Source organism: Charadrius vociferus, unplaced genomic scaffold (genome assembly GCF_000708025.1).
Source record: "Charadrius vociferus isolate BGI_N301 unplaced genomic scaffold, ASM70802v2 scaffold190, whole genome shotgun sequence".
Taxonomy (NCBI): domain Eukaryota; kingdom Metazoa; phylum Chordata; class Aves; order Charadriiformes; family Charadriidae; genus Charadrius; species Charadrius vociferus.
In genome coordinates this window covers 6358913-6383569 of record NW_009646608.1, presented here as the reverse complement: position 1 = coordinate 6383569, position 24657 = coordinate 6358913, and the positions used below count along the sequence as shown (strand labels likewise).

At 40.6% G+C, this 24657-nt stretch overlaps 1 protein-coding gene across 1 annotated transcript in view; it reads right to left on the bottom strand.

Moving 5' to 3' along the window:
• The window catches only part of AGBL1 (ATP/GTP binding protein-like 1), a 372591-nt gene that overhangs the window by 118098 nt on the left and 229836 nt on the right, over positions 1 to 24657 (bottom strand). Inside the window, exons 19-21 of the mRNA XM_009887663.1 lie at positions 18507 to 18636; positions 13581 to 13712; positions 9346 to 9522 (exon numbers count right to left, since the gene is read on the bottom strand). Of these exons, the coding sequence (XP_009885965.1) occupies positions 9346 to 9522; positions 13581 to 13712; positions 18507 to 18636 (439 nt within the window). The remainder of the gene's footprint in view (positions 1 to 9345; positions 9523 to 13580; positions 13713 to 18506; positions 18637 to 24657) is intronic.

The following is a 24657-nucleotide window of genomic DNA, read 5'->3' as shown; positions in this document are numbered from 1 at the left end:
AGGGAAACAGTTTGATAACTGCTCTAAGTCAGTACCTATCACCTCCTTCCTCGAGTACAGCATTAGTATCTAAAGGGGGCCTACAGGAGAACTGGGTCATGCAGTGAGAGGACAAGGGGAATGGCTTTAAACTGGAAGAGGGCAGGTTTAGATTAAACATTAGGAAGAAATTTTTCACTTTGAGGGTGGTGAGGCTCTGGAACAGGTTGCCCAGAGCAGTTGTTGAGGCCCCATCCCTGGAGGTGTTCAAGGCCAGGCTGGACTGGGCCACCTGGTCTGGTGGGATGTGTCCCTGTCTATGACAGAGGGGTTGGAACTCGATGATCTTCAAGTCCTTTCCAACCTAAACCATTCTATGATTCTATGATTAGAATATGGAAAGATTGGGTTGCAACCAAGTATCTAGGGAAGTGGAAAGATCCCATAAACATCAGTTGTTTACAATACCCAGGAAAAAAAAGTCTAGAGGAATATCAGCATTCAAGACAGGAAAGAATCAAGATAATGCCCGTCAGCCTGAAGGAGCTTGTGATGTCCCTTGGTTTAATAGAAAGTGAACTACCATGTAGAAATTGCTAACATCATTAGGAAGTGAAAGGAACATAGGAGATTGCAGGGATTAGTTGGAACAAGCACTGCAAGGCTCCGTACCAAAGAGAAGGGGTAAAGAGCAGAGCTAAGACAACTGTTTCAATTCTGTGATGGTGGAAAAGGGTGGGCCAAGAAGGAGGTACACTATTGCTCTGCTTTTCTATTCATTCTTCATGCCAGCCATGTCCTCTGAACCTCAACAGAACTGGATACCTCCCAGCTTTGCAGTGTCGAATCTATTATGATCTCACTCCCTCGTCATTTTTTATTGTGCTGTAATTTAACCATATGGCATGGGACCTATTCTCCCGTTATGCAGCCAGTCAGCACCCAATAATCTATCAACACTAGAGACAAAGGAGTTGATTTAAGATATAACTTCTGCCAAAGGGCTGCAGATTGGGCCAGGCTGTCTGCTTAGGAGCTGGAGAAGCAGAAATCCCCTTAGTGTCAACTTTGAAATTGGTTCCAAAAGGCAGAGAAGCTAGCAAATTTTTCACTTCTTTGTGGTTCAGGACCATATTTTTCTCCTTCTGTAACATGTTTTTACCAACAAAATCTGGGTTAGGATATAGCACCTATATTTTCTGCCAAGCCGTGATTTGCATCTTATTTCTTAGCCTGAATGACTAAGTAGGAGAGACAGAGAAACATGATTCGCATGACTGAGGTCCTAAAATGGGACCTATGGTCCCATGTTCTTCTGTCTGCCGCCCTTTTGTCTGTTCCATTTTATGCTAATGTTATCTTCAGCACTCCTGTTTCTGCAGATATATAATGGGGTGCCTTTACATTGAAGGAAAAGGAAACTAGGGAAATGTCCATGCACATGAAATGGCATGAAGACACCACTCTTGAGCCCTAAGTTATCTTAGCTGCAACAACTGCTCCGTGGCAGCCTGCGGCATCACCCCAGGATGCCTGTGGAGAGTTCTCATCCAGGACTAATTATTTGTCTCAACATAGCCTAACAGGACCAGAAAACACAGGTTATGCGGCTACAAACCAAGAGACATGTAATTTCAGCCTAATCACTATGTTGTTCTGGCAATTAAATATCATAAGCCACATCTTTTGGCACCATTAACAGGTCTGCCAATTTCCATACTGGAAAGATTCATCACTCCTGTGTGAAAATGCTGTGTCAAAAGCTAAGTCTGGGACTGAAATATCTGGAAATGCCAGAGATCAGTGCTAACATATTATACTAAACTTGATACACAGGTGCTCACCTTGGTGGGAAAGTTCAGAACAGAATCACACAGCAAGCTTAAAAGACGAGTGCTGTGGGAGTAGGCTGCGATTTGACTTCCCTGTGGCTCATTCCCACGAGAGATACCTCAAACTCAGTTTGAGGTGTGTTAAAATCACCACTGTGACAGCCCTTCTGTACAGACTTTCCCAATTTTCATTAACCAAAGGTCTGCAGTTAGAATAACTTACCAACCAGTACATGACTAAGGAAAAAATCTGGTGCCTCTCCTGGCTTTTACCAACAACGGAGCTGGAAGAGGCACTCTTATTTCCTTCCAGACAGGGTCTAAGATGGAGGGAGCAAATTCACAAGCTATTCCCAGTGCATTGCTAACCCATCCTTCTTTCCAAGACTGCCAAGGTCTCTGGAATATCTCTCCAAAGCTAATTATCCAAATCTACCTTGATACAACACCACTCAAATTAGCAAGTCAGGGATAGAGCTGGAACAACATCACAGGAGAAATAATTAAAATAAAAGATAACAATTTAAATTAGTATCTTCATCCATGATCCAGCTAGCATCAGTGATTATCTTTTGAAATAACTATCAAAAACCTCCAATATATCATTCCTTGGGTACACATCAATGACGAGAAAGACTAAAATACTGTTGCCCGGTGCCTCCTGACAATTCTTGTGTTGGGTTTTAGTGCTTCCCGAGTGCTTTGGGGACAGAGAGTCCATTCTTCTCCATTTAGCGTCATTCTCCTCTGTTTCTAGTAACCATATGAGTTCAACCACAATGGAACATGCCTCAGTCCCCTAACACTGAATCTTTCAACCCGGGAACAGGAAAGCAGATGGCCCAAGTGACAGCTGAAATCCACTGCAGCAGGTGCCAGGGAGGACTTCTTCCAAAATCTCTTTCACGGCAGCATTCATGGGACACCTCAACAGATGGACTAGTGCACAGTATTTAGCAGGCAACCACCCCTAGACCAACTTGAAGGAGGTAGGGAATAATTCAGTCACTCTGAGAAAACAGTTGTTTGTTTGTACAGCAGCAAACTTCGTCTATTGGATTAAAAGATGATTGCTTTTCCAGAGCCATTCGTAAAACACCTACATTTGGCAAACATCGGAATGGGGGGCAAAAAGCTTCGAGCAGTCACACTGGTGCCCGAAAATGGGTCTTGTCCTACACAGGGTTAAAAAAACCCAAACCAGTTCCCCTGCCCCCCAAAAACCCAAACAAATCAGAAATAAGCCTTCTCCAGAAATTACAAGTAAAACAACCCTACTCAACTACTGATCTCTTCCAAAAGTGCAAGGTTAAACTGACTGTGGAGTGGATCACAAAAAGGGAAGGCAGAGCATGGAGGCCTGAATTACCTTTCTTGCAAAATTTAGACTTTTAAATGCACATAAATGGCCCTTCCATATGACAATATTAAGCACCTTCAACAAAAAGTTAGTAAATAGCAATAACTCCCGTGACTTTTGGGAACAGAGATGATATTTATACCTCATGTGGTTTTGGTCACACTTGCCTTAATGCAACTGTCTTATTACCCATCAAGAAAGATGAGACCAGCCAGGATAGTCCTATTGACAAACTCCAGTTTTCTTGGAGATGTAAGGCCCAGAGAATCCCTACAAAGTTCCCCCAGCTCTGTGATTTGCTTTTGCAGGCAATCCGAGAGCACCAAAGTCAGCACACCTTCAAACTCCTGTTGTTTAATGTGGCACGAACCAAACAGATTTGAGCACAGTTGAGGATGTGATTTCTTAGTTGGCATTCACTCAACCAGTTCCCAGTCAAATAATAATAATAATCCAAATAATAAAACAAACAAACAAACCCAATAAAAAACACCTAATGAGGAAAAATCCCGCAGCAGTTCACATAAGAATCTACAAGTCTCTAAGGAAGACAAACGCCCACCATCTCCTGATTTGATTGCTCAGAAACCCTTTCTCTCCTCTTTCCCCACTCCCTAAACGCCATTAACCCTTACATAGTTTTATGAAGTGAGGCCCACAAGCCTAAAAGGTACAATTAGAATATCTTACAAATTGCATCATCAATCAATTATTGCAAGTGGTTGGCGGAAATAAAAGCAGGAAAATAAAGCAAATAGGATGTAAACTTTTGCCGTGGGTAACAACTTAAGGAAACCAAATAAACCAACCCCTTAATTTGAACCTTCAGTCCTTAGATTACTATTAGATAACCATTTTTTTCTATATTTTTTTTTGCTATTACAGCTGCTTTCAATTTGAGCCACTTTGGACCAGAACTGGAAGCAGAACTATCAGAAAGAAAATCATTCTTTCTCATTCTCAGCATCTGCTTTTGAATGAGATCCCCAGAGCACAGAGGGTCAGCTAAACACACATTTTAGAGATGATTTCTTTGAAAAGAAAGTTTTGAATGCTTTTGAGACTTACCCATACTTAGGAAAAGTATAAGCTCTGGGGGACAAAAGAAATCAGAAATGAGGAAAAGCCTGTCAAGACTTGCAAAGATGATGTAAACGTTTTACAGAAACGTACACCAGAAAGCACAGAATATATGCTGTTTCTTTACTTTTTCTTTCTGTAAGTACTTATCAAACATGCTTTATGGCAAGAATATCGCTGAAACCATTTTTGTTGGTGGCTGAATACTGGCAAGAGGCCAAATCAAAATTATTTGTAAGTTTGTGCACCAGACTTCCAATTACAAGAACAATATACATCTTATGGGAGAACAGAAGCAGTATCATGTGACCTGCAAACTCCATCAAAACAACTCAATTTCTGACTATTAACTGTAATAAACTGCTTATGAATAAAGCATACAGAAAAAATCCTCACAGAAATTTGGTAAGTAATCTTCAATAGCAAGGAAGATGAAGAAAGTATTTCATTGCCTACAGATAATTATAAAGAAATAGTGCTGTAATTCAATGGACAAGTCACACATTGGTAACAATTTGTCTAATTTGGGCAGAAACAGGTCAAACTAAAGAAGTCCACCTCTGAAGGAGTAAAAAATGGAACATCTTTCATCTTGGCTTTAGTTCAGCCATGCTTCCGTAGTAAATCACTGGTTCATCACTCATTTTAAATAATCCAGCCCACACTAGCCAGGTTAAAGGGGGTGGATAATATCAGGTCAACAAAGACATTTTGAACGGCTATCAGTAAGTCTTATGAACTGTATGGCCACGCTGCTTGCTGCTGCTCTCTGCTTCCAGTGTCTCTGCAAAAGGATAGCTTTTCCCTCTAATCAAGCCCAATGAGAAAATTTGGGGCATTCAATTCCTCTGACTTAGAAGCATTAGACAGGACAGAAAAAAGATCTTTATTTTCAGCTCTCCCGAAGGTTTTCTTCAAAGAGGCACCCATATCACTACTAAAATCTCCTTCAAAGGGCACTGTCAAGACACGTACAATAATTTTAAAACTCATTTGTTACTACTTGTTGTTTATAATCCTTTCAAAGCAAGAAGCTAAAAATCTATTCCTGTTAGTACTATCTCTCCTCCATCATGCACAACATGCCGAGGAAAATCCTCTTCCATCACCGCATGGACTCACAGAGCATGAAGCTGAATTTTTGAGATTCGCTATATTACCAAGATGTACGGTTTGGAACTCAGCTGTGTACCAGGGCACAAAAGACATTAACTGATAGGATGATAGATGCAGTAACGAACTGAACAGCACAGTCCGATATGCTATAGAGAGGACTTAATTAGTAGGCCAGGTAACAAGGAATCAAGAAGAACGGTGAAACAGTGTAACATGATAAAACACGGTAGAGCAAAGAGCTAAGGAACTTTAAAAATTAATCACACAAGAAACTCAGGAAAATGTCAATATATGTCACTGGAGATTTGATTCTTTTTGGGCAATGATTCTACCTGTACTCAGCAGAACTTCTTACGGTACAGCCTTGTATTCAGTCTTTTAAAAACCAAAGATGAGAAAGGGCTCAACATCCCTTAAAAGGGAGGCAGCAAAAAAATCACATGGTGAACTGGTGGGGTAAAAGCTCCAACGAGGGAACAATGCAGACTGCCTTCACACGAGAAAAGGAATGAAAAGCAGTTTTTGTGGTGTGAGGGGTTTTTTGTTTTGTTTTGTTGGGGTTTTTTTAATTGTTTTCTGTTTTGACCATAGGGTTGTAAACTGGCAGAAGCAGAAGGGAGAACTCCCTGTGGAAACTGGCTGCTTTGTTTTTAGCAACTTTCAAACGGAGACTCTGCTCCTCTAAGACTGAATTGGGCAATCCAGACAAAATGAAAAAGAGTTTGGATATTTCTTCCCCTTCTTTTCTTCTTCCTTGAAGAAGGTTGAACAAAACCTTAGATAAGATCAATAATTTCTTTAGTTTTATGTTTCGCTTCCTTAAGGGTACTTGGCTTATTGCGTTTCCATTGATCACACAGACAGGGAGATTCGACAGAGACAAACCATCTTTTTTCTCCTCTCATTTCCACCCTCCTCCCCATTTGAAATCAAATGACTTTTAAACGAGGCTGGGTCACTATCCTTTCTCATTTACATATCAATAGTACCCAATTCCTGCCTTATCTTTCAGTCACTAAACTATTTTAAAAAATGAAAGTTACATCTCAATCCAAGAGAGGACACACACATTCCTTGAAAAAAACTCTGGCACCATCTTTTCTGGACTCTCTATCAGAAAAACTAGTTTACTTCAGCTTTTCCTCAACACATGGTGAGAGGGGACACGGTTGCCAGCCTTGTGCAATCAATATTTTAACCTCTTGCAGCCTCTATAAGGCTTTCTTGCTCTTCCTAAGTCCTTTGCACAATCCCTATCAGATGTCCAAGCACTATCTCTGTGCTCATAGCCGGCAAAGCAGCTACTTGAACGAATTACTTCCATCACTTACAAGCAGGAAGAAAGTTAAGGACCAGGATCCAGGTCTGCTACACTCTATTAGAAGTTTGACCACTGATTCACTGAATGATGCTGGACTTGGGAGTCTCTGCTGCACATAATGAGATGTTTTAAATCCTAGCTGCTGTTTGTACTGTACTTCAAGGTATAAAAGTATCAAAAACATAAGGGCATCCTTGTCCAGGGGAGATACTGGATGTATCCCTACAGGGAGATCAATCCTATGCAATTAAGAAACTGATTCTACTCACAGTTAAACACAAATCTACTAATCCAAACATCAAAAAAGCTCTAAATATAGGATGCTGACATCTCCTGCCTGAGCATTAGTCTCAGTCTATTGTTTACACACATCAACTTGAGGGTCCAAGAGCAAAGAACTCAGGCCAGAGTCTCTAGAAAAACGTGACTTCTTATGTGATAAATTTACAGTTTGCAGGAATAATTTCAAGGCTTCCAATACTAATGAAGTAGTTTTGGCTTGATAGATGGCAGCTGAGTATTAAATGGTATTATGCAACAAAACCTTCACATCAGCCTGTCAAGTCCATACCCTAAATAATCCACTTGCAAGAACAAGCAAACAAGCAAGCAAGAACCAACTCTAAAGACTGCTAAAAGGAAAAGGAAATAGCCTATTAATATCAATTATTTGAAAGGGATAGTTTATGTATTTATATGCAGCTCCAGCATAAACATCAACATAAGAAATTGTATTCCATTTTGATACTAACAATTTAGGTACTTAGTATACTTGGAAAAAAATGCATGGAAATACTTTAAAGCTGCCTGAATTAGATCAACTGCAAAGTGTTTGTATTATCATTCTGAGGAAGAAATGGTGAAGAAATGCCCTCTTCATGGGAATATTCATGTATCCTCCATCTTTGAGATGAATGATAATCCTAAACAAAGGGAAAAAAACCCCAGGATATGCGACTTCATAAAAGTAATGCAATGACCCAACTGGGACTCAGCTTGCCAGGGTGTTCAGAATGGAAATTTTAGAACTGCTTTACACCGTAAAGACTTCCTTATGGGCCATAAGAACACTGGATTCTGTCACCCATCACAAGCCCTCATATGTCAACTTGCTTTTGTCTTCAGTGTCTGCCTGTGGTCCTGATCGGTGATGAAAAAGAGAACAAAAATCAACCTGGAAAATAATTTTAAAGCATTTAAAAGAATTTCTTTAAAAAAAGAATCCTGACCCATCTGCATTAGGTCTTTCTGGTTATTTTTGGTGCCTCTACTGTATAATATAGGGCCCCTGTGGATGGCACAGTGCTTAATTGCAACAACTGAATGTGGCATTTAATGCTCTCTTTCTACTATTTCAAACATATAATGGCACAAATTAAGGAAATTTGGGTTAAAGACCTCAGAGATGCTGAAGGAGAACAAATCATTAGATATTGATACAATCTGATGTGTCACTGGTTTTAGGTCTTACTGTAGTTATCTAGGAAATCAGTGAAATCCTCCTCTGTGGAGATCACTAGGAGTTTTGTCATTGACTTCAGTCAAGGTAGATTTTCCCCCACTGTCTAAAAAAGATTCAAAACCACTGTCTTGACCTGTGCTGCCTATTAAAAAACCATTAGCACTTCTCAGGAGTAGGAAGTGTCAGATGTAATGCCCAGGGCAATTATAGTCTCTTTCTTTAAACTGTCTGCTGGTTTTTTTCTTCTGCTTTTCCTATGTTGGAATTGATGTGTGTATAGTAGAGCACGGTTAAAACAGCAGCTGAGTACTTCCTGGCTGCATTCTACCGAGAGGTAAAAGGATTAGTATAGAGCTTCCAAAGATAATCATTTGAATGTCTTATTAATTAATTGTTATTTGTCATAATGGCTCTTTCCTTAAGGGTATTTTAGGATCCTTAACTGCTTATTAATGCTGTATAGATAAGGATTGCTCCCTAGTGGGAGAAATGAGGTGGGATATGGAAGCCTTTCAATGAAAGCAACAGGTTTGGGAAAGGAACAAGAGAAAGAATACACCATTTGAGTGAATGGAGAATTATGAGCACTCAAATGCAATTACCTGAGTTCATCCTGTGTACTTAAAAAGTGCCAAGAGATCTCATAGACTGATGTCTCTGGTGCAATCAGTACGAGTACAGCCCTTCCTACCAAGCCTGGAACCTCATTTGATATGGAGTTCAGGTCTCTCCAGACCACAGTCACAGGCATACCTTGGGCTCATGGACAGCTGTCAAAACTAACCTCAGATTAATTACCTTGGGCTGGCAGTAACAGGCAACTCCAAACGCAGGATTCTCAGTGCAGGCTCTTAAATTTAACCAGGTGAATGTTCAGGCAGCTAGCCTGTACCAAAAAGTGTGGTTCCACTAGTATTCAAGTTAATTACCTTAGAACTAGGGTCAAAGATGTCCATATGACCTGCCAACACATTGTTCACAACACTGTGAATGCCCTCATAAGTGTAAGTGCCATGTATCACCTCAAAACCACTCCTTCCTTCAGCTCAATGCTTTTGGCTCCAGACATGGGTCTGGAAACAGCAGACAATGCTAAGCATAAAGACAATGGCTATCTCCTCCACTTGCCCTTCCAAGGCCATGAGATGTGCATTAGAAGAAGGGTGGCACAGGGTTCTTTGAAAGATTTACTCACTTTGTAGAGTCCGTGGCTGCAGCCGCAGTACGTGCTCTCCATGGTGTAGCTCCTCAACACACCCATTTCCTTCCATACCACCACCCGGGCCGTTGACTCCCGGGACTTCTCCACCAGGAAGCTGCAGCTGTTCATGACAAATGCCGGGGCCACTTTATCCAGGATTTTAGGAAGAGTCTATGAGAAAATGTCAGCAGTGATGAGAAATGAATTTAACAGATGTGCATGTGTTTATATCATGCACACATATACAGAGAGACCTGTGGTTTTTAATGTGTATATCATCAAATCTATCTGTAGAAAATGTTACTGAGAGCTCCAACGAGCGCATTATGTCCATCCCATGTGAAATCCTCAGGTGCTGCTATTTCTTTCGTCCCAAAGACTAAAATGCAAAATATCCAGTGCACTTGGCATACCTCATTCAAAAATCAAACATTTTCACACCTAATAGTTTGGGACAGCTGAAGCCATTTAGAGAGGTTTGTTTTTAAGCTGTTTCAACGTTAACCTACACCTTCCCCTTGTGCTACCAAGAGGGCTGCAGTCATAGTTCAGTACCTGATATTCCCATTCTCCCCTCTCCGCCTATACTATATCTCCTCCCATCATTTGACAAGGGATTCAGCTATGGAAGAAGTTTTGTCTGAACCTAGCAAAGAGCAGAGAAAGGGGCTGTGTATTCTCACGGAAGGTCGCACATAATTATATGAAAGTAGAGCTCAACATTTAACTAACTTGCATTGTGAAACAAACCAAAATATTCTCAGCTGAGTCCAAATGATATATTTTATACACTTCATTTAGAGAAGCACAATAAAAAGTAATCATGGAAACCCAGTAAAAATTGCATCTTAGCCCTGAGTGATTTTCTTCTAGAAATCATATTTCCCAACAACAAAGTCTATAAACACTCCTAATACATTGCAGTATTGAATATTTCCATCAGTGCAGAGGCAACACTTAGTCATTACACAATGCTAAATGTGTTACTTTTACACTCTATAAAAACACGTACTAGATACATTAACACTCTGCATAGACACTGGACCTTTAGGTACACACACATTTATACAAGCACACGTGTGAGACACATGTACGTCTCAATTTTAGTGCTGGTATACTAACCACAACATATGCCACAAGACCATTTGATCCATCTGGAGAAGAGCAAGCAAAATGAGGACATTCATTATTTCTGTGATGACAGCTTTCTTAAGCATCCGAACTGAATGGAATCATATAGAAGGAGTTCCCACTTATTGCTAATGGCATTTACCCTTGAATTTCATTCAGTTTGAGTGGTGAAAGCCAACCAGTTAATTTCACTTTCCAATAACAATCAGTTTCACTGACTGATTCTGAGCAATTGTAGTTCCGTTCTGTTGAACTTTACTTCATAGCACTGTATGGGAATATTTTGTTTCATTGAAAGTGAAAGAGTATCTTTTCCTAAAACATGTTTGATGTGAATGATAAATCTTTGGCCTAAACTATTTTGCAATGTCTCCTGCAAGAACACTTAACTGTACACATCTCCGTAACAAAAAAGCAATTTTCATTTTTCAGTATGTTCTGGCTACAGCTTTCAATGGACTTTACCAATTCTATAAGGTATAGATCTAAAGATCTATAAGGTCCATTTTTCAGATGAAAAAAATGGAACGAAGTAAGAGACTCCATTTTAAACCTGAGACCACCAGGAACCTAACTTTTAAGTCAAGATCTCCAGTGTGCTACTGAGAGCCATAGCGCTCCCTTTCCTGTGGGCATACTGAACAGAGGAATCTTTAATATTGACTGCTTGCTGTAGACTAAGCATCCAACATTTCTGGATTGCCTTCAAAGGGCTATTTGCTGCATGGGGATCACAAAATAGTATGCTTTCATGCAGCGCTTCCAGGTTTTCCTGGATATGGGTTGAATGGGGACTAAAAAATGCAGCAGAACCATATCACCCAGATATTAATAAGCCTCAGCACAATCTTGAGATCCAGTTAAACTGTAAACGAAGGTTCAGATATTTTCTTTCTGCCCTTATCTGAACCAACACACAGATTTTTTGTAAATATATACTATCAAATACAATAATTAGATCCCTGATCCAGTTTAGCTTTTTAAAACAATTGAAATTATATGCATAATCAATCTTTTACATTTAATTAAATAAAAACGCTGGCAGGTAACAGTAATGTCTCTGTACGCAGGACTCATTTAGGAGCATTAGCAAATCTGAATTTAATATTCTTTTCATTTTACCAATGTTCACTGGATTTCACACTAATGGTTCCTTCTTCTCTACTTATTCTTCTCATTAATTATCTTTCAACAGCATATTTTGAAAGAGCGAAAACACACCCTTTTAACGGATGCTTTTATGATAATGCAGCAGCGTGACTGTTCCCTTTCTCACGCACAGCTGAATTTAGCACGTCCAACAGCAAAGGAAGCAGCTCCCCTCACACAGGACCCTGTCCATAAACCTCCAGTCCCATTAGGAGGGAACGGAATGATATTTCTTTACTGATGTCCCTGCAGAGACTGCTGACAAAGGGGCCTGGAATGACTACCAAAAGCACAAATCTTCAAGCTGGGCTTGGCGATGCCACTGCTGCACAAGTCACCCAAAGCCACCAATTATTAGAAGGTAATGAAGACTCTTACTCCTGTCTATTGCCAAAGGCTACAGCTGAGTCTATGACCTATGAAGCAAAGGCTGTTCCAAACACAACATTTTCTTGAAGTATTTGGTTCCTGTTCCTGGGGAGAAAAATCAGTCATGGAGGCCAGATTAATCCTCAGCTACCTGCAGGAGGCAGGAGAGAAACCTGTGCAAACAGTGCAAGGAAGCAGGTCTGAGACAGTCTGGATCACCTGCCGCAGTCTGCGATTGCAGATGTGTTCTCCTATGTACCCATTTTCCCCAGCCTCAGAAGGAAGAGGGTGACGCACAGGCAGGACCTGCAGCAGGCACCCATCTCGCTTTTTGCGCAAAAGAGAGGATTTGAACGACAAAGTCTTTTTTATAGGATGGCTGTTGAGTATTCTTGGACATCCTTGGAGCCTCGCTCCTGCTTTCTTCACGGCAGGTTCAAGACAGGCTCCAGTTGCCGAAAGCAGCATTTGATTTCTGTTTGTGTAACAGCAAACTACCCTCAGCCTTTTCAAGCCCTCTGAATTCAAACACAGCAAAAGATGTCCTGACTTTAAGCACCCTTCTCTGCTTTCTTTGTGAAACAGAGTGTTTGCCACAGGGACCCCTCAGGATGAACACTGGAGCACTTACTTTCAGGAAAGTTTCAGTACGGAGTGTACAATGCCATGAGAAGAACACAGAGGATGTGACATCCTCATGGGAGGATAAGTAGTATTTGTGCTGAAGCAGCAAAATTTATACAGAGAAGTAAACTTAAAAAGACTTTTCAACCTCTTTCAGGTTGGAGCACACCAAGCTATAAATCTATAATCAGTTTAAGGCCAGAATTAATGTTTTGTGAAATTAACCTTTTTTAAGACTATAATTAGAGCTTGTAAGAGTCTTTTTTCTCCACAGAAATTTGTTATTTAAGAGGAAATTACCATCTAAACAGGCACAAAAAAAAAAAAAAAGAGACAGGCAGGAATCCAGAGGATGATTTGACGAACGAGACATTTAAATGAAGTAGAAATAAAACACATTTTAATATTTATTCTTTCTAATTCCAGAAGAATTTCCCTAGCTATGATACCACACACTTGCTGTGGAGATAACCCCACTACGTTACATCTGTTTGACGCCCGTTGAAATTATCTGGTGTTTCAATGGGACCAGGAGCATTTTGTGATGAAGCAATTCAACCAAGTAGGACAGTGGCACATTGTCATTTTCTCAGTCACCATTACATAATTCCTATTTATTTTCTTATTATGGTGGAGCGAGGGGACAAAAGTGTATGTATATTTAGAAATAATAAAACACAAAAAAATACCGCTGTCCTATTAGACTGTAGCCAAAGATTATAACACAGCATCTTATGAAAAAGAAATAAATAGGGACCCATCTACTGACAATATTCTTGCTAATATCTGGTGCGTGAAGATATTATGCATGATTTGAAACTCTCTGGACCATTATTCCTCTGGAATAAGGGAAGCTCGCACCTATCTCTGCAATTTGTGAGGTGGCCTTTATCTTAACGAGCTGCGTACGTGCACATACACGTCAGTAACTGCAGAAAGGAACAAAGCAAACCTACCCTGTAGCCAACATCTTCTGTGATAACTGCTGTGTCAACCATGCAGCCTGCTTGCCACAAGGTCTCCTTGATGCTGCAGCCATAAAGAAACACATTCTTTTTCTGGGAGTGTCCATGGTAGTCACAGAATACCTACGGAGAGGGTAAAAAAGAAAAAAAAAAATAAAAAGAAAAGGAAAATCTTGAAGATTGGAAAAGTTTCCTGGTTATTCATAACCACTATAAGCTATAATGGAGAGTTAATGTTTTTTTCACGTCTCTTCAGAGGAGCTTAGACTGTGTCATGCCTATAATCTGTGTCAAACTTTGTTAGTCAGTTGTATCTTGCTTTATCTATTCAATCTGACATGATCTCAAGGATCCAGAGTCAAGACTGGTGCATTTCCATCTGCAGCAGAAATAAACGTGACACCTGTGCAAGAATCCATGGCAACTCAGGAACCTAAGACTTCATGGTAACTTATGATACAACAACAGAGCGATTTATCAGGCTTTTTCTACTTCTAAACTCCTAAACTCCAGTATTATCCTCATGAGATTTGAAATTTGTGCTTTCCCAAGCAATTAATCACCGCTTTGGCTTCTTTAAATTCAAAACCTGTGCTACATAATTTTCAGGAAAATATAATTGTGCAATTGCATTGCACAATGCTGTCAGATCTTTGCATGAATTCCTGGAAGCCAAGCACAGAACACGACCTATCTTCATGGCAAATAATTCCATTCCCCACTGTCTAATCTAGCTATCTAATCCATCTCTCTTATGTCAGCTGTCATATAAACTAGGCACAAGGCACATTCCAGTATTAACGGAAGTTTTGATTGCCTTTATAGGCAGATATCGACTCCTATAGAAATGAAAATCATGATTTAATGACCCAAGAGGTAAATATTGACCCGAGTCTTAAAGAATAATCAATCTCAGTGCCCTCTGAGATATGAAGTCGATAAACACATTGCTGTTACATATATTCTCCATGTCTTTATCAGGAATATTCAGAAATCTGTCAATGGAAAGATACCAATTTCTAAAGAGAAGGAATTGGTTCATTTTAAACCAATATTCACTACCGAGTAGAACAGAGCTTCAAGATTTCATTGAAACAGGTTTCCAGGTTTTATGTTGGAGACAAAAGAATGGGTGTAGGAAGGTAGGGAAGAATTATGGATCAATATAAAAAGAGATAGGGGAGAAATATGGGGTAAAAAAAAATATACATATTCTTATATAAATACATATACAAGAGGGGAGAAACAGATGGAGTAGATGAGCTTCTTCACCAACTGTTAGGGCAAGATTTACCCCAGTATGTTTATTTACCAGCTATACAGTAACTAAGTTTAGCTGCAGCAAGTCAGGGAGTTTAATTATCCAGGAATTGAGCGTGTACAGTCTTCCAGCTCCTCTGACAAACAGTAGGTTGACATACTGGAAAGGCTAAGGCACACGTGCATAAAGAACCATCTCACTGCTCCTAATTAGCTGGACAATTATACATATCTCATAGCTTATACCCAGCTCCTTTTTTTGGTTTCTGACCTGTCAACTTCCCGTCCTGCATCACTGCTCACCTCCAGCTCCCTTTGCAGGGCTCCGGCTCTGCACATCCCCGTCCCAGCAGCACGTGCTTTCCACAGGGGAACGGTGACCTACCCAGCAACAACTCCTCTTGCTTTACTTACACCTTTGTCACCCGGCAAAGGCAGAAAGCGGGGGGAAAACAGGGCAGTCTCAGAGCTGCTCGTTGGTGCAAACCTACAACCAGCATCATGCCCACAGGAAAAAAAGGGAATATCGCACAGACCCCAGAGATTCAGCTCCCCCAGGCTGTGTGCTTATTTTGCTGGGCTTATGCAACCCCTGCACTTGAAGTAACTCTGTTTGAGCCACGTGCAATTATCCCGCAATGTCTCCTTTCAGAGAGCTGCTTTTATTGGTCCTCTTAATGACAGACATTTTTCCAGCTAGTGTTTCATCTAAGCTATCAGCAATGCACAGTCATAGTTTAGGTTAACCACAGGTACCACCTAGAATTTATTCCTATGAATATCAAAGAGGATTTTATAGCTTTTGTCTTATTTCAAGGCAGAGAACCCAGCTCAATTGGGTATCAATTACCTGCCAATTTTCAGGATTACCAACACACAAAAGACACAATATATTATCTGTCTAAAATGTTACTTTACCTATCAGAAACCACACAGGGATGATCAGATAGTCAGATAGCTGGGCTGCCTGATCAGTACCAGGTCTATAATTCTGCACCTCAAGAAATATGCAGATGAGTCCTTAGTGCCAGATCTCTGGAATGAGACGTCTGTATTGGTACGGGATTATCAAAGCCATGTTCTATAATACTGATGCTCTTTCAGGCTACGGGATCTTTCACTGATTGTCACCAGCTTCCACAGCAGAGTCAGTGCTACTGGAAACAATTTCATTCTGCTTGCAAGTTGCATAGAGCTACATTTTAATTAAGTTTTCTGGATAATGCAGTCACTCCCAACGTCCACAATCAATTGTTCTTTATAATACATTCTTCTGCCTCATGTTCACTCTACAGGGTGGCTTGTGCCTCGTCATTCAGCCAAGACTAAGCTATATTTTGTAGTTTGCACACCCAATACAGAATTCTTCCGGGGATACATTTGGGCAAACACTAATCAACCTTGGGACCTACCAGTCCTTTTTCTCCAGCCTGTCCTTCCACATGGCTGGGACACTGGTACCTGCAAAACCAGTCAAATTCCGGAGACTTGCACTCACTGGGATATGACTCAAAACACGCATGCAAATTTTTATCTATTTAAAGTTATTTGCCAGCGCTTATCATCCTAAAGGTAAGAACTGCTTTCTAACTCAAAAATAACCCTCCTCATGAGTCACAGAACCAGACACCTTTTAAAACAAAGGAAAAGCAAAATAGAAAATGAAAAGCAAGAAAATCTGTTGGAAAAGAGAACTTTTTTTTTTTTTTTTAATGTAAAGTCTCATTCTTTTCCTTAATAACATTGTGACCGGACTTTGAATCTCAGAGTTTTGGGGTAGATATGCCTAGGGTTTTTTCCTCCCAACAAGCTACATCCTTGCAGGCAGATGCTTGTTTCCGAGCTTGTTATCATGCCACTGAACGGCAGCAAACTCTGGTCAGTGCCTCCTGGTCCCTAGGAAGTTCTTTCTGTCCCCTCCATTCTGCTCTTTACTGCAGCTCAGACTCTAGGTACAAACTGCAGGTTCCCTGTTGTGTGCTGCGACTGCGTTGTCAACTATAACTTCTAAATCACAGCAAGTTTTGTGCCACAAATGCTCAAGGACAGAGCAACTTCTCCCTCCCCATCAGATCTGGCTAGTCCCAGACTAAAGGTCTCCAACACTCCCACTTAAAGGAGATCCCATGTCACAGAGAGCAGCAATGCTACAGTGCATGCAGTCCTTGGAACGTTACGAGGGTCCCAGAGCCAACAAGAGAAATGGGGGGGGAAAAAAAAAGTGAAAAAAAAAAAAACCCACTTAGCAGGCTGTTGTCTATAGAAGTTACCAATTAAAATGGCTTTGGTTTAAAAGACTGTTAACTTTAAAGTTCTTTCCTTTTCTCCTTCAAGCAGCTTTTCTTTGCTTTGAAGAAACTGCTTGCGCATCCCCAGGATAAATGAAACTAAACCACTTCACAGAAATCATTTTGGCTATCAGTGAACTTGGCTCCATGGGATCTTGGAGGGAAAAAAAAAGAAAAAAAAAGAAGAAGAAACCCAGCTCTCTTCTGGAGGAGGGAGGAGGGAAAAGGCATTTTTGAGTATGTATAAGCTAAAATCAATGTACTCTTCAAAGGCAAAAAAAAAAAGTCAGTTTACCAGGTCTGACACGCAGCCTGTGAGGGAGGGAGATGATGGGATCAATAGTCTCCCTTCACTCAGCAATAATGAAAACTTGCACTGAGTGCGTGTTCAACTTTCTGCACTGGGATATGACAAGGATGGTTGTGTATTAAAAAAGGCCAGATAGCAAATAGGAGGGTAAAACAAGACTGACCCTACACTCCTCTGAACCAAAGCAAAAGGTTGGTGAGTAAATTTACAACTGTGAGTTGAGTTTCGTCCATCATGTTCCTCAGACTGCAGAGTTGAACTTCAGGGCTGTTGCCTTAGCCATAAACCACATTCCCACAAGAATTCACTTAAAGAAGCTCACAGGCATTTTCACCTTGTCTGGAGCTTTTCTCATCAAACCCAGAGGGAATTTGGTGTCTTTGGATGTTTCCTGCCTGACTGTAGCTATCAGCAGTCAACCTGCCAGTCTGTGCATCCACATCTGCTCGCTAACATCTGAACCTCCCTGTGGTTTTTCTCCTGAGGTCTTGGAACTATCTTTTCATTCTGCTGGGCAACAAGATTGAGCAGATGGGATGGATCCCAGCCCTACCCCACTTGCAGCTTTGAGACGAGACCCGTCTCTCATGAATTTCTGGTACCCCTCAAAACCAGTCGTTTTCTTCCCATCACCAAAGCAGCATGGAAGTTCAGACATTTTAGGGCTGCTTCCTGTGCTTCTGTGATTGCATGGGTTGTTCCAACACGGGCTTTTGCAGTCAATTCAGTCTAAATATTTGTGGAATTTCTGCTATCAATGCCATGAAGACAGCAATAATGTACTTGTAATATTTATCTTAGTTGGAGTACTTTGAGGCTATTAAAGAGCTTTAAGGAACTCATTTTTTCATATATATTCCAGGTGTGCAGAGATTCTGAAATTTGGAGTTGTTGGTTAGAAGATTCAGTCAGTAATAAATATCCAAGACTTTCAAAACACTTCTGTAAGATGAAAATGTAACAGCACATGATGATTTGCTCTAAAACAAGACTGTTTGCACAACTACAGTAAGCAATCCATGTACAGTAACTCACAAAAAGGTCCTAGAAAAGACTCACCAGAGGAGCCCGGCCAATGCTGTGCAGATAATAGAGAAGACCTTTGGTGTGGTAAATAGTTGGATGGAGCTGGGAACTGGGTGTCAACCACTGTCTGTTCAGATCGTCCCCACTCAATGAACAACGGTGGCTGAAATCAGAAAGTAACACATCACAAACTAGCAAAACAACAGTCGATTCCAAAGTTTTCCGATTCTGGCAAGCTCTAGCACAAGGACAGGGAATGTCAGTTAGAACACAGATATAAAGGTTTTGAACATTGGGCTGGAACAAACCAATGGTCCGTGGTATATTTCAAAGGTGTTTATAGTATATGAATTTTATCATTTCCTCTCCTTTCAAGGTTGACTTAATTGCAGTCCTGAAAATGCAGTTTTTTCTTTACCTAAGTATGTACAAATCAAAAGACTACTTACAAACAAAATGTCTTCTGAAATGTTCTAAATTCTGTACTAGCTATGAAATTCAAACAGCTTACATAGAGCACAGGCTTCTCAAAACCTCCACAGCAAACACGTACATCCAACTCCTACTCATTCTAATTGAAGACAGGCACTTGAATCTCTTCGACCAGTCTGAAATATGAATGCACTTAAATGAGATGAGCTGGATATCTCATTTAAGCTTCTCCACTCACAAGAAATGCCGCTATCTAAAGCACATCAAGAAGATCTTGATGCATGCTACATCATTATGTAGAACAATTACCTAGCTTCACTGCAAAGGCTGAATAAAAAGCTAAATAAGGATCCCAGATTTGCACTGTGAAGACATTTCCCTTAGTTGGCTTGAACATATTCTGTTACCAACTCGGTGATCAGTGGAAGATTGTGCAGGATGCTTGACCGTATGGAACAGTACATCCCTGTCCAATTTTGCAAAATCCAACTAATCTCCCTCATCAGTGACTGTGTGTAGATCAGAGCCTCCTCACCCTCCTCAAAGGATTTGCTGTAATTTGGTTTATAATTTTCAAATCATGGTGTGCTGGTACAATTCAGGAATCAACCCTCCAGCATACGAGATATTATGGCAGATCCTCACCATCTCCATACTATCTAGTGCAGCATTAGAGTGCTCCTAGTGGCATTGTAAATTTGGGCTGTCTTGAGCTTCAATCCCCCCGGTAATTGTTGGGTGAATTTCTAGCTACAGAGATGCATCCAGCTTTGCTGTTCTGGCTTACTAGAACAAAATAAAGTACAAATGTGTTAGTAAGGATGTGGTCTGTTGTTGTACTGGCAGAGCCTTGTACTGCAGCTAGGGTGTATTGCATGTAGCTTCTTCGGCACTATATCAGTGCCTTTTTTTTGGAATGCTTTTAAAAAAAAACAGCATAAACAATGGAGAACCGGTTAAGAATGGAAGACAAAGAAATAATAAGAGTCACTAAGAATATTTCATACATTTTTAATGTAGAAAAACAAGGTCTCTGATGCCATCTTGGGGTTTCTGGCAACATCACAAGATCAATTCCAAGTCTACTCCAGTTTCACTGTTAGCTGAATTCCCTTCTTTCCTCGTAATCCATAGTTCCCATGTTACTCGTTCGGGAAATCGGAAAACATTAGCAATCGCTAACACATGGGAAGTTGGCAAATGCTGCTGTGATGCTTCTGCCAAAAGTTCTACATGAAACATGACAACTTCTGTTATGTTTCTTCAAGGCTTTTCAGATAAAGTTACCTTTAGGCTCACCTCTCCTGATCTTCAGGCCAACAGCTGTTCAACTGAGATTAGCAGCTGTATTTCTGCCAAGAACTTGTGTTTCCTTTCAATAGGTACAACTCCACATAAAGTGTCATTGGGTTGCTTTCAGAGATTCATCTTTCCTCAAGGTGAATGTAGGTGAAAAAATAAGACCCAAACGTTTCTTTGACATAAGTGTGTGATGTCTTCCTGCACCATAGTTATATCAGGGAGCACAAGTAATTGAAAATAACAGCAGGATTTCCATTCTGAGAAAAAGAATGATAGCTGGACTTTTATTATCATACTTCAATTTAACATCAAGAAGAAAAAAAATGTTATTTCAGACCTACAGAAATACTTTTTCAACATTGTTACTGCTCACAAAAAAAAAAGAAACTTACTTCCCCCACCTTTCCTGTTGGTACTGGCACTAGTTTATGACTACTCAAACTATCCACACGTGTCCCTCTGCTAAGATGCCTTGGTACTTGCTAGAAGAGTCCAACATACAAAGCCAAACATGCAGGAGAGTAGAAACGGGACAACCGAAAACTACTCCTAAAGGGATTCAGTAAACACAGAGATTAATGTCAAACCAACCCCAAGCTCAGTTTTTATTTCACTATTTCTTAGACTAATCTAAAAGCTTCTGTAAAAAAATTCCTTATTCCTTCAGAACATATAAAGAAATCCCATTATCTTTTAGAAAAGCATGTAAGAAAACCACCTAATCAAGTCTATTAATGGACATTAAAGCTAAGTAGATGGTGTGACAAAGCACTGACATTTCCTACACAGAATCCGGTTCCGCTGTGGCCCGTGCACTGCAATGCCTTACTCATCCATGAGCACAATTTCCACACAGCATGCCAATATCTCTGCGGTTCACAGCACCCTCACTCTTCAGACATGTTTTACTCTGTCCAAAATACAATTTACCAACTCTGTTGCTCTGATACAAACAGTGACTTTTCTTAGAGGTGACCCTATGACAAGCCAATCCCTGCCCTGCAGTTCGCAGATGCTGCTGGTTGCTTAGTATTAGTTTAGTAAGTGTAATCCAACTCTAAAACAATAATTTGAAAGCTCTTATTTACTGCAGGGAAGGAAGGTAACGTCTCTGCATGTAGCCAAGAGCTGGGAGACAAAGTTCAGCTTTGTCCCTGCAACGATTAACATCTCTGCTCATTTAAACGACCTTTAAATATTAGTCCTCAGCCTGGCAGCTTGTATCCACAGCTCTTAAGGAGATGCAGAAATTTAATTAAATTACGAGTCTGATTTTTCCCATCCTCCTCCCTCCTCCCATAGTACTGTTAAAGTCTGTTTACTTTTGTAGACACCAGCTCCCTGCCAGCCCTGTTCCCCCTTGTTCCTTCCTTTCTTCTCTCTTTCCTAATAGCGATGACATTCACAGATAATGGTTTTGTCCGTTATGCTCTGCAACCAAGGGTGAAGGTAAAATATTAAGCTGATCTCAAGTACTGATAGCAAATAAAGGGACTTGGAAGCTGAGACCAGCTTTGAATGTTTGGCAGGATTTAATGAAATTCACTGCTCAAATCAAAGGCATTTCTTACAACACAGTTCCAAGCTATTATACTTGCTTTAAATGTTTCATGTGTCTTTTCGCCTTCGCAGCGTTAGCAAGACTACCTGCCACCTTGGATGGGACTAGTAGCAGCTCAAAGGAAATTATGAAATCATTTGCCAAAAATCATTCCAATGAGTAAATAAACTCCCACCTCTTTGTCTCTATATAGATTACCTGTAATGCTGTTTGTTATATATTTTCAACCCAGATGCATTACCCAGATATACTCAAAACAAACTGCATTTCTCTTGTTCGCAAGCCTGATGCTTTTACTATAGACGTGCCTCCTCTTCTACCTCTAAACAGCCAGGATGTTCTTGGATGTGTATCAGCCTATGGAACAGCTATTAGTGGTCTCTGGGGCAATGCATGGCTACTAGGTGGAGCACAGCAAAAAGAGATCAGACCAACCCATTTGGCCTTCTCCAAGCAGACCCTAGCAGTATTTCTGTAGGTATCTGTAGAATGGCTCAAGAGAAGCTATGGAGGTGGTGGAAGAAGAGATTCTCTGACCCTTACCAACTAAAGTTTTCCAAATGGGTGAGGCCAGAAAACACTGACTGTCACAATGACACAGGGCAAGGTGTTCAGCAATCACTGTCGCTCAAGGAAAGAAATACTTGGGCAGTCTGTCCTTCAGATGTACTCCAGTAGTGCCACATAGTCCGGTAAGACAAATAAAACCAAAGCGTTCAAGCCATCCAGTCCCTGGACAAAAAATAATTCATGTGACTGGTTCCAAGCAGAGTAAATTCATCCTTAGGTGGATATGTTGGTGAGTGCTAGCTTCAAATGTCATCATTTTATGCCACCAAGAATATTGCTATTTCTATGCAATCCTCAGCTCTAAAGACGTATAAATACAGGTAGTCATGTAGGAGAATTACTCTATGAAAACTGGATCCCTGGCATATGAAGTTGATAAACCAGAGACAGAAAGATCAGGTTGAGATTCCCCTTCTGAACCCATAGGAGGTAACTGCACTTCTATCTAAAGCATTACATTCTTGCTCTGAAGGCTGGGACACCTCACAGGGAGTTAATGAGAAAGAGGTTAAATAGCTAAAGAACAGGCTTGTTTGGTTTAAGATAGAATTATATTTTAAATCTGTTTGCACTTGTAAGACCTTGCTTTTAATCTTGTACCTCAAAGCCTGACATCAAGTTTTACTAAAGATGTGTTTTCTTTGTTGTCTTACTCTTAAGCCTGCTTGGCTTTGAGGGCAAAACTGCACTAAACTGCACTAAATTCTGCATGAACCATGTGTATAGATGGAGGCTGTTACCTGGTCCTAGCCTAAGGCTTGATAAGGCCAATGGAACCTTTTAGTTGATTGCAATAAGTCTGGATCAGTGCCCTGTGCAGGTACAAAAAGGGGAGGGGTGGGGGAAGAGAGAGAGGAAAAACAAACCAAAAGGGAACAGGAGGTGCAGAGTAAAGAGATCGGGGGATAAATATAACGCAGAAGATATTAGACAAGGAAGAAAACAAGAAATGGAGTGAGAGAAAAGTCACTTTTTAAAGACAAGATGTTGCTGTGCTTCGAAGATAAAATGACTCAAAGCCTCCTGTCCATTACAGATAAATGGAAAGACAGAGCCCATCATATCGAATGAATGATGTCAGGACTGATAATAACAGCACCTGGGGCACAGGGAACTATAAAATCTAAAGGGATTCATTGTGTTTGATATGTAGAGAGCAGAATCACCGTTCACTGCGCATCTTAAAAGCAGACAGCAGTACCAGTGTAGGATAAGAATATCTATATAAAAGGAAGTAGGCGCAGGTAAACATCAGGACGCCATTGAGCAGCATGGGGCAGACTCAACCAGACACAGCATGCTGGACTTTATAAATAACTACTGCCGAGGACGGAAGCAGGAATATTTGCATTAAGGTGTTTTGGTCTTGCCATTCAGAAATCTCAGAGCGTCCTGGGGAAAAATAGGGGGATGGGGAGGAAATCCTTCATTTCTCTTGATTTTAAATCTTTTCAAAGAGCAAAACTCAGCGATGTGAGGAAGCAGCAGCCCTAGCAAGGCCCCCCCTCACAATTTAAAGGAAGGTGTCAGAAATATAACCATTATTTTCTGGCTTTGTTCAAGCCCATGTGCTGAAACCATAATGACTATATTCATCATGTGTCCATTCCACAGAGATGCTTATCCAGTGCCATCCAGGCACTGCATAGTGGGATTGCCCTGTGATGCCAATAATCATTCTAGAAACAGAATATCACCAGAACAGTGTAAATATTGAAGACTTTACACTGAGAGCAATCCAACGAAACAGTGTGCTTATGTGATCTAAAACAGTCTGGATTTTAGATGTTTGGATATTTTTCAGAAGCTTCAGAATGACAGCTAACCTGTCTTCCATGCTCTGAAACTTCTGTGTCTTAAGAGCATAACAGAAAATACAAAGTGCTGAGGACCTCTTTGTAGAGCTCTTCATTTAATCTATTTCATTTTATAGCAGACATATATACAGACTTACAGTACAGCTCTTTACAGCCGGAATCAAAGACAGGGGATTAGAGGGCAGGGTATTTTTCCTCCTGTGCTCTAGACTGCGCCGTTAATATCATGGTAGAATCTCTTTGCCACCAGGAAAGTGGGCCACCAAATGAGGAAGTCTGCACCTGAGACACCTCACTTTTGCATCTTGGCAAGCCCCAGGGTTTCATGCAGTGGGGTGATCTCCTCACCTGGTTACTCCAAGGAGTGAAGAAGGTGATGCTCTTCCTTTGCTTGGGGTGTGAAGTTATTAGATTTTCCCTTGTTTACAGTGAAATACAGGTGAGTAGCTGCAAGGCGTATACACAGACACTGATGAATTAAACAGTTCCCATCAGCATTACT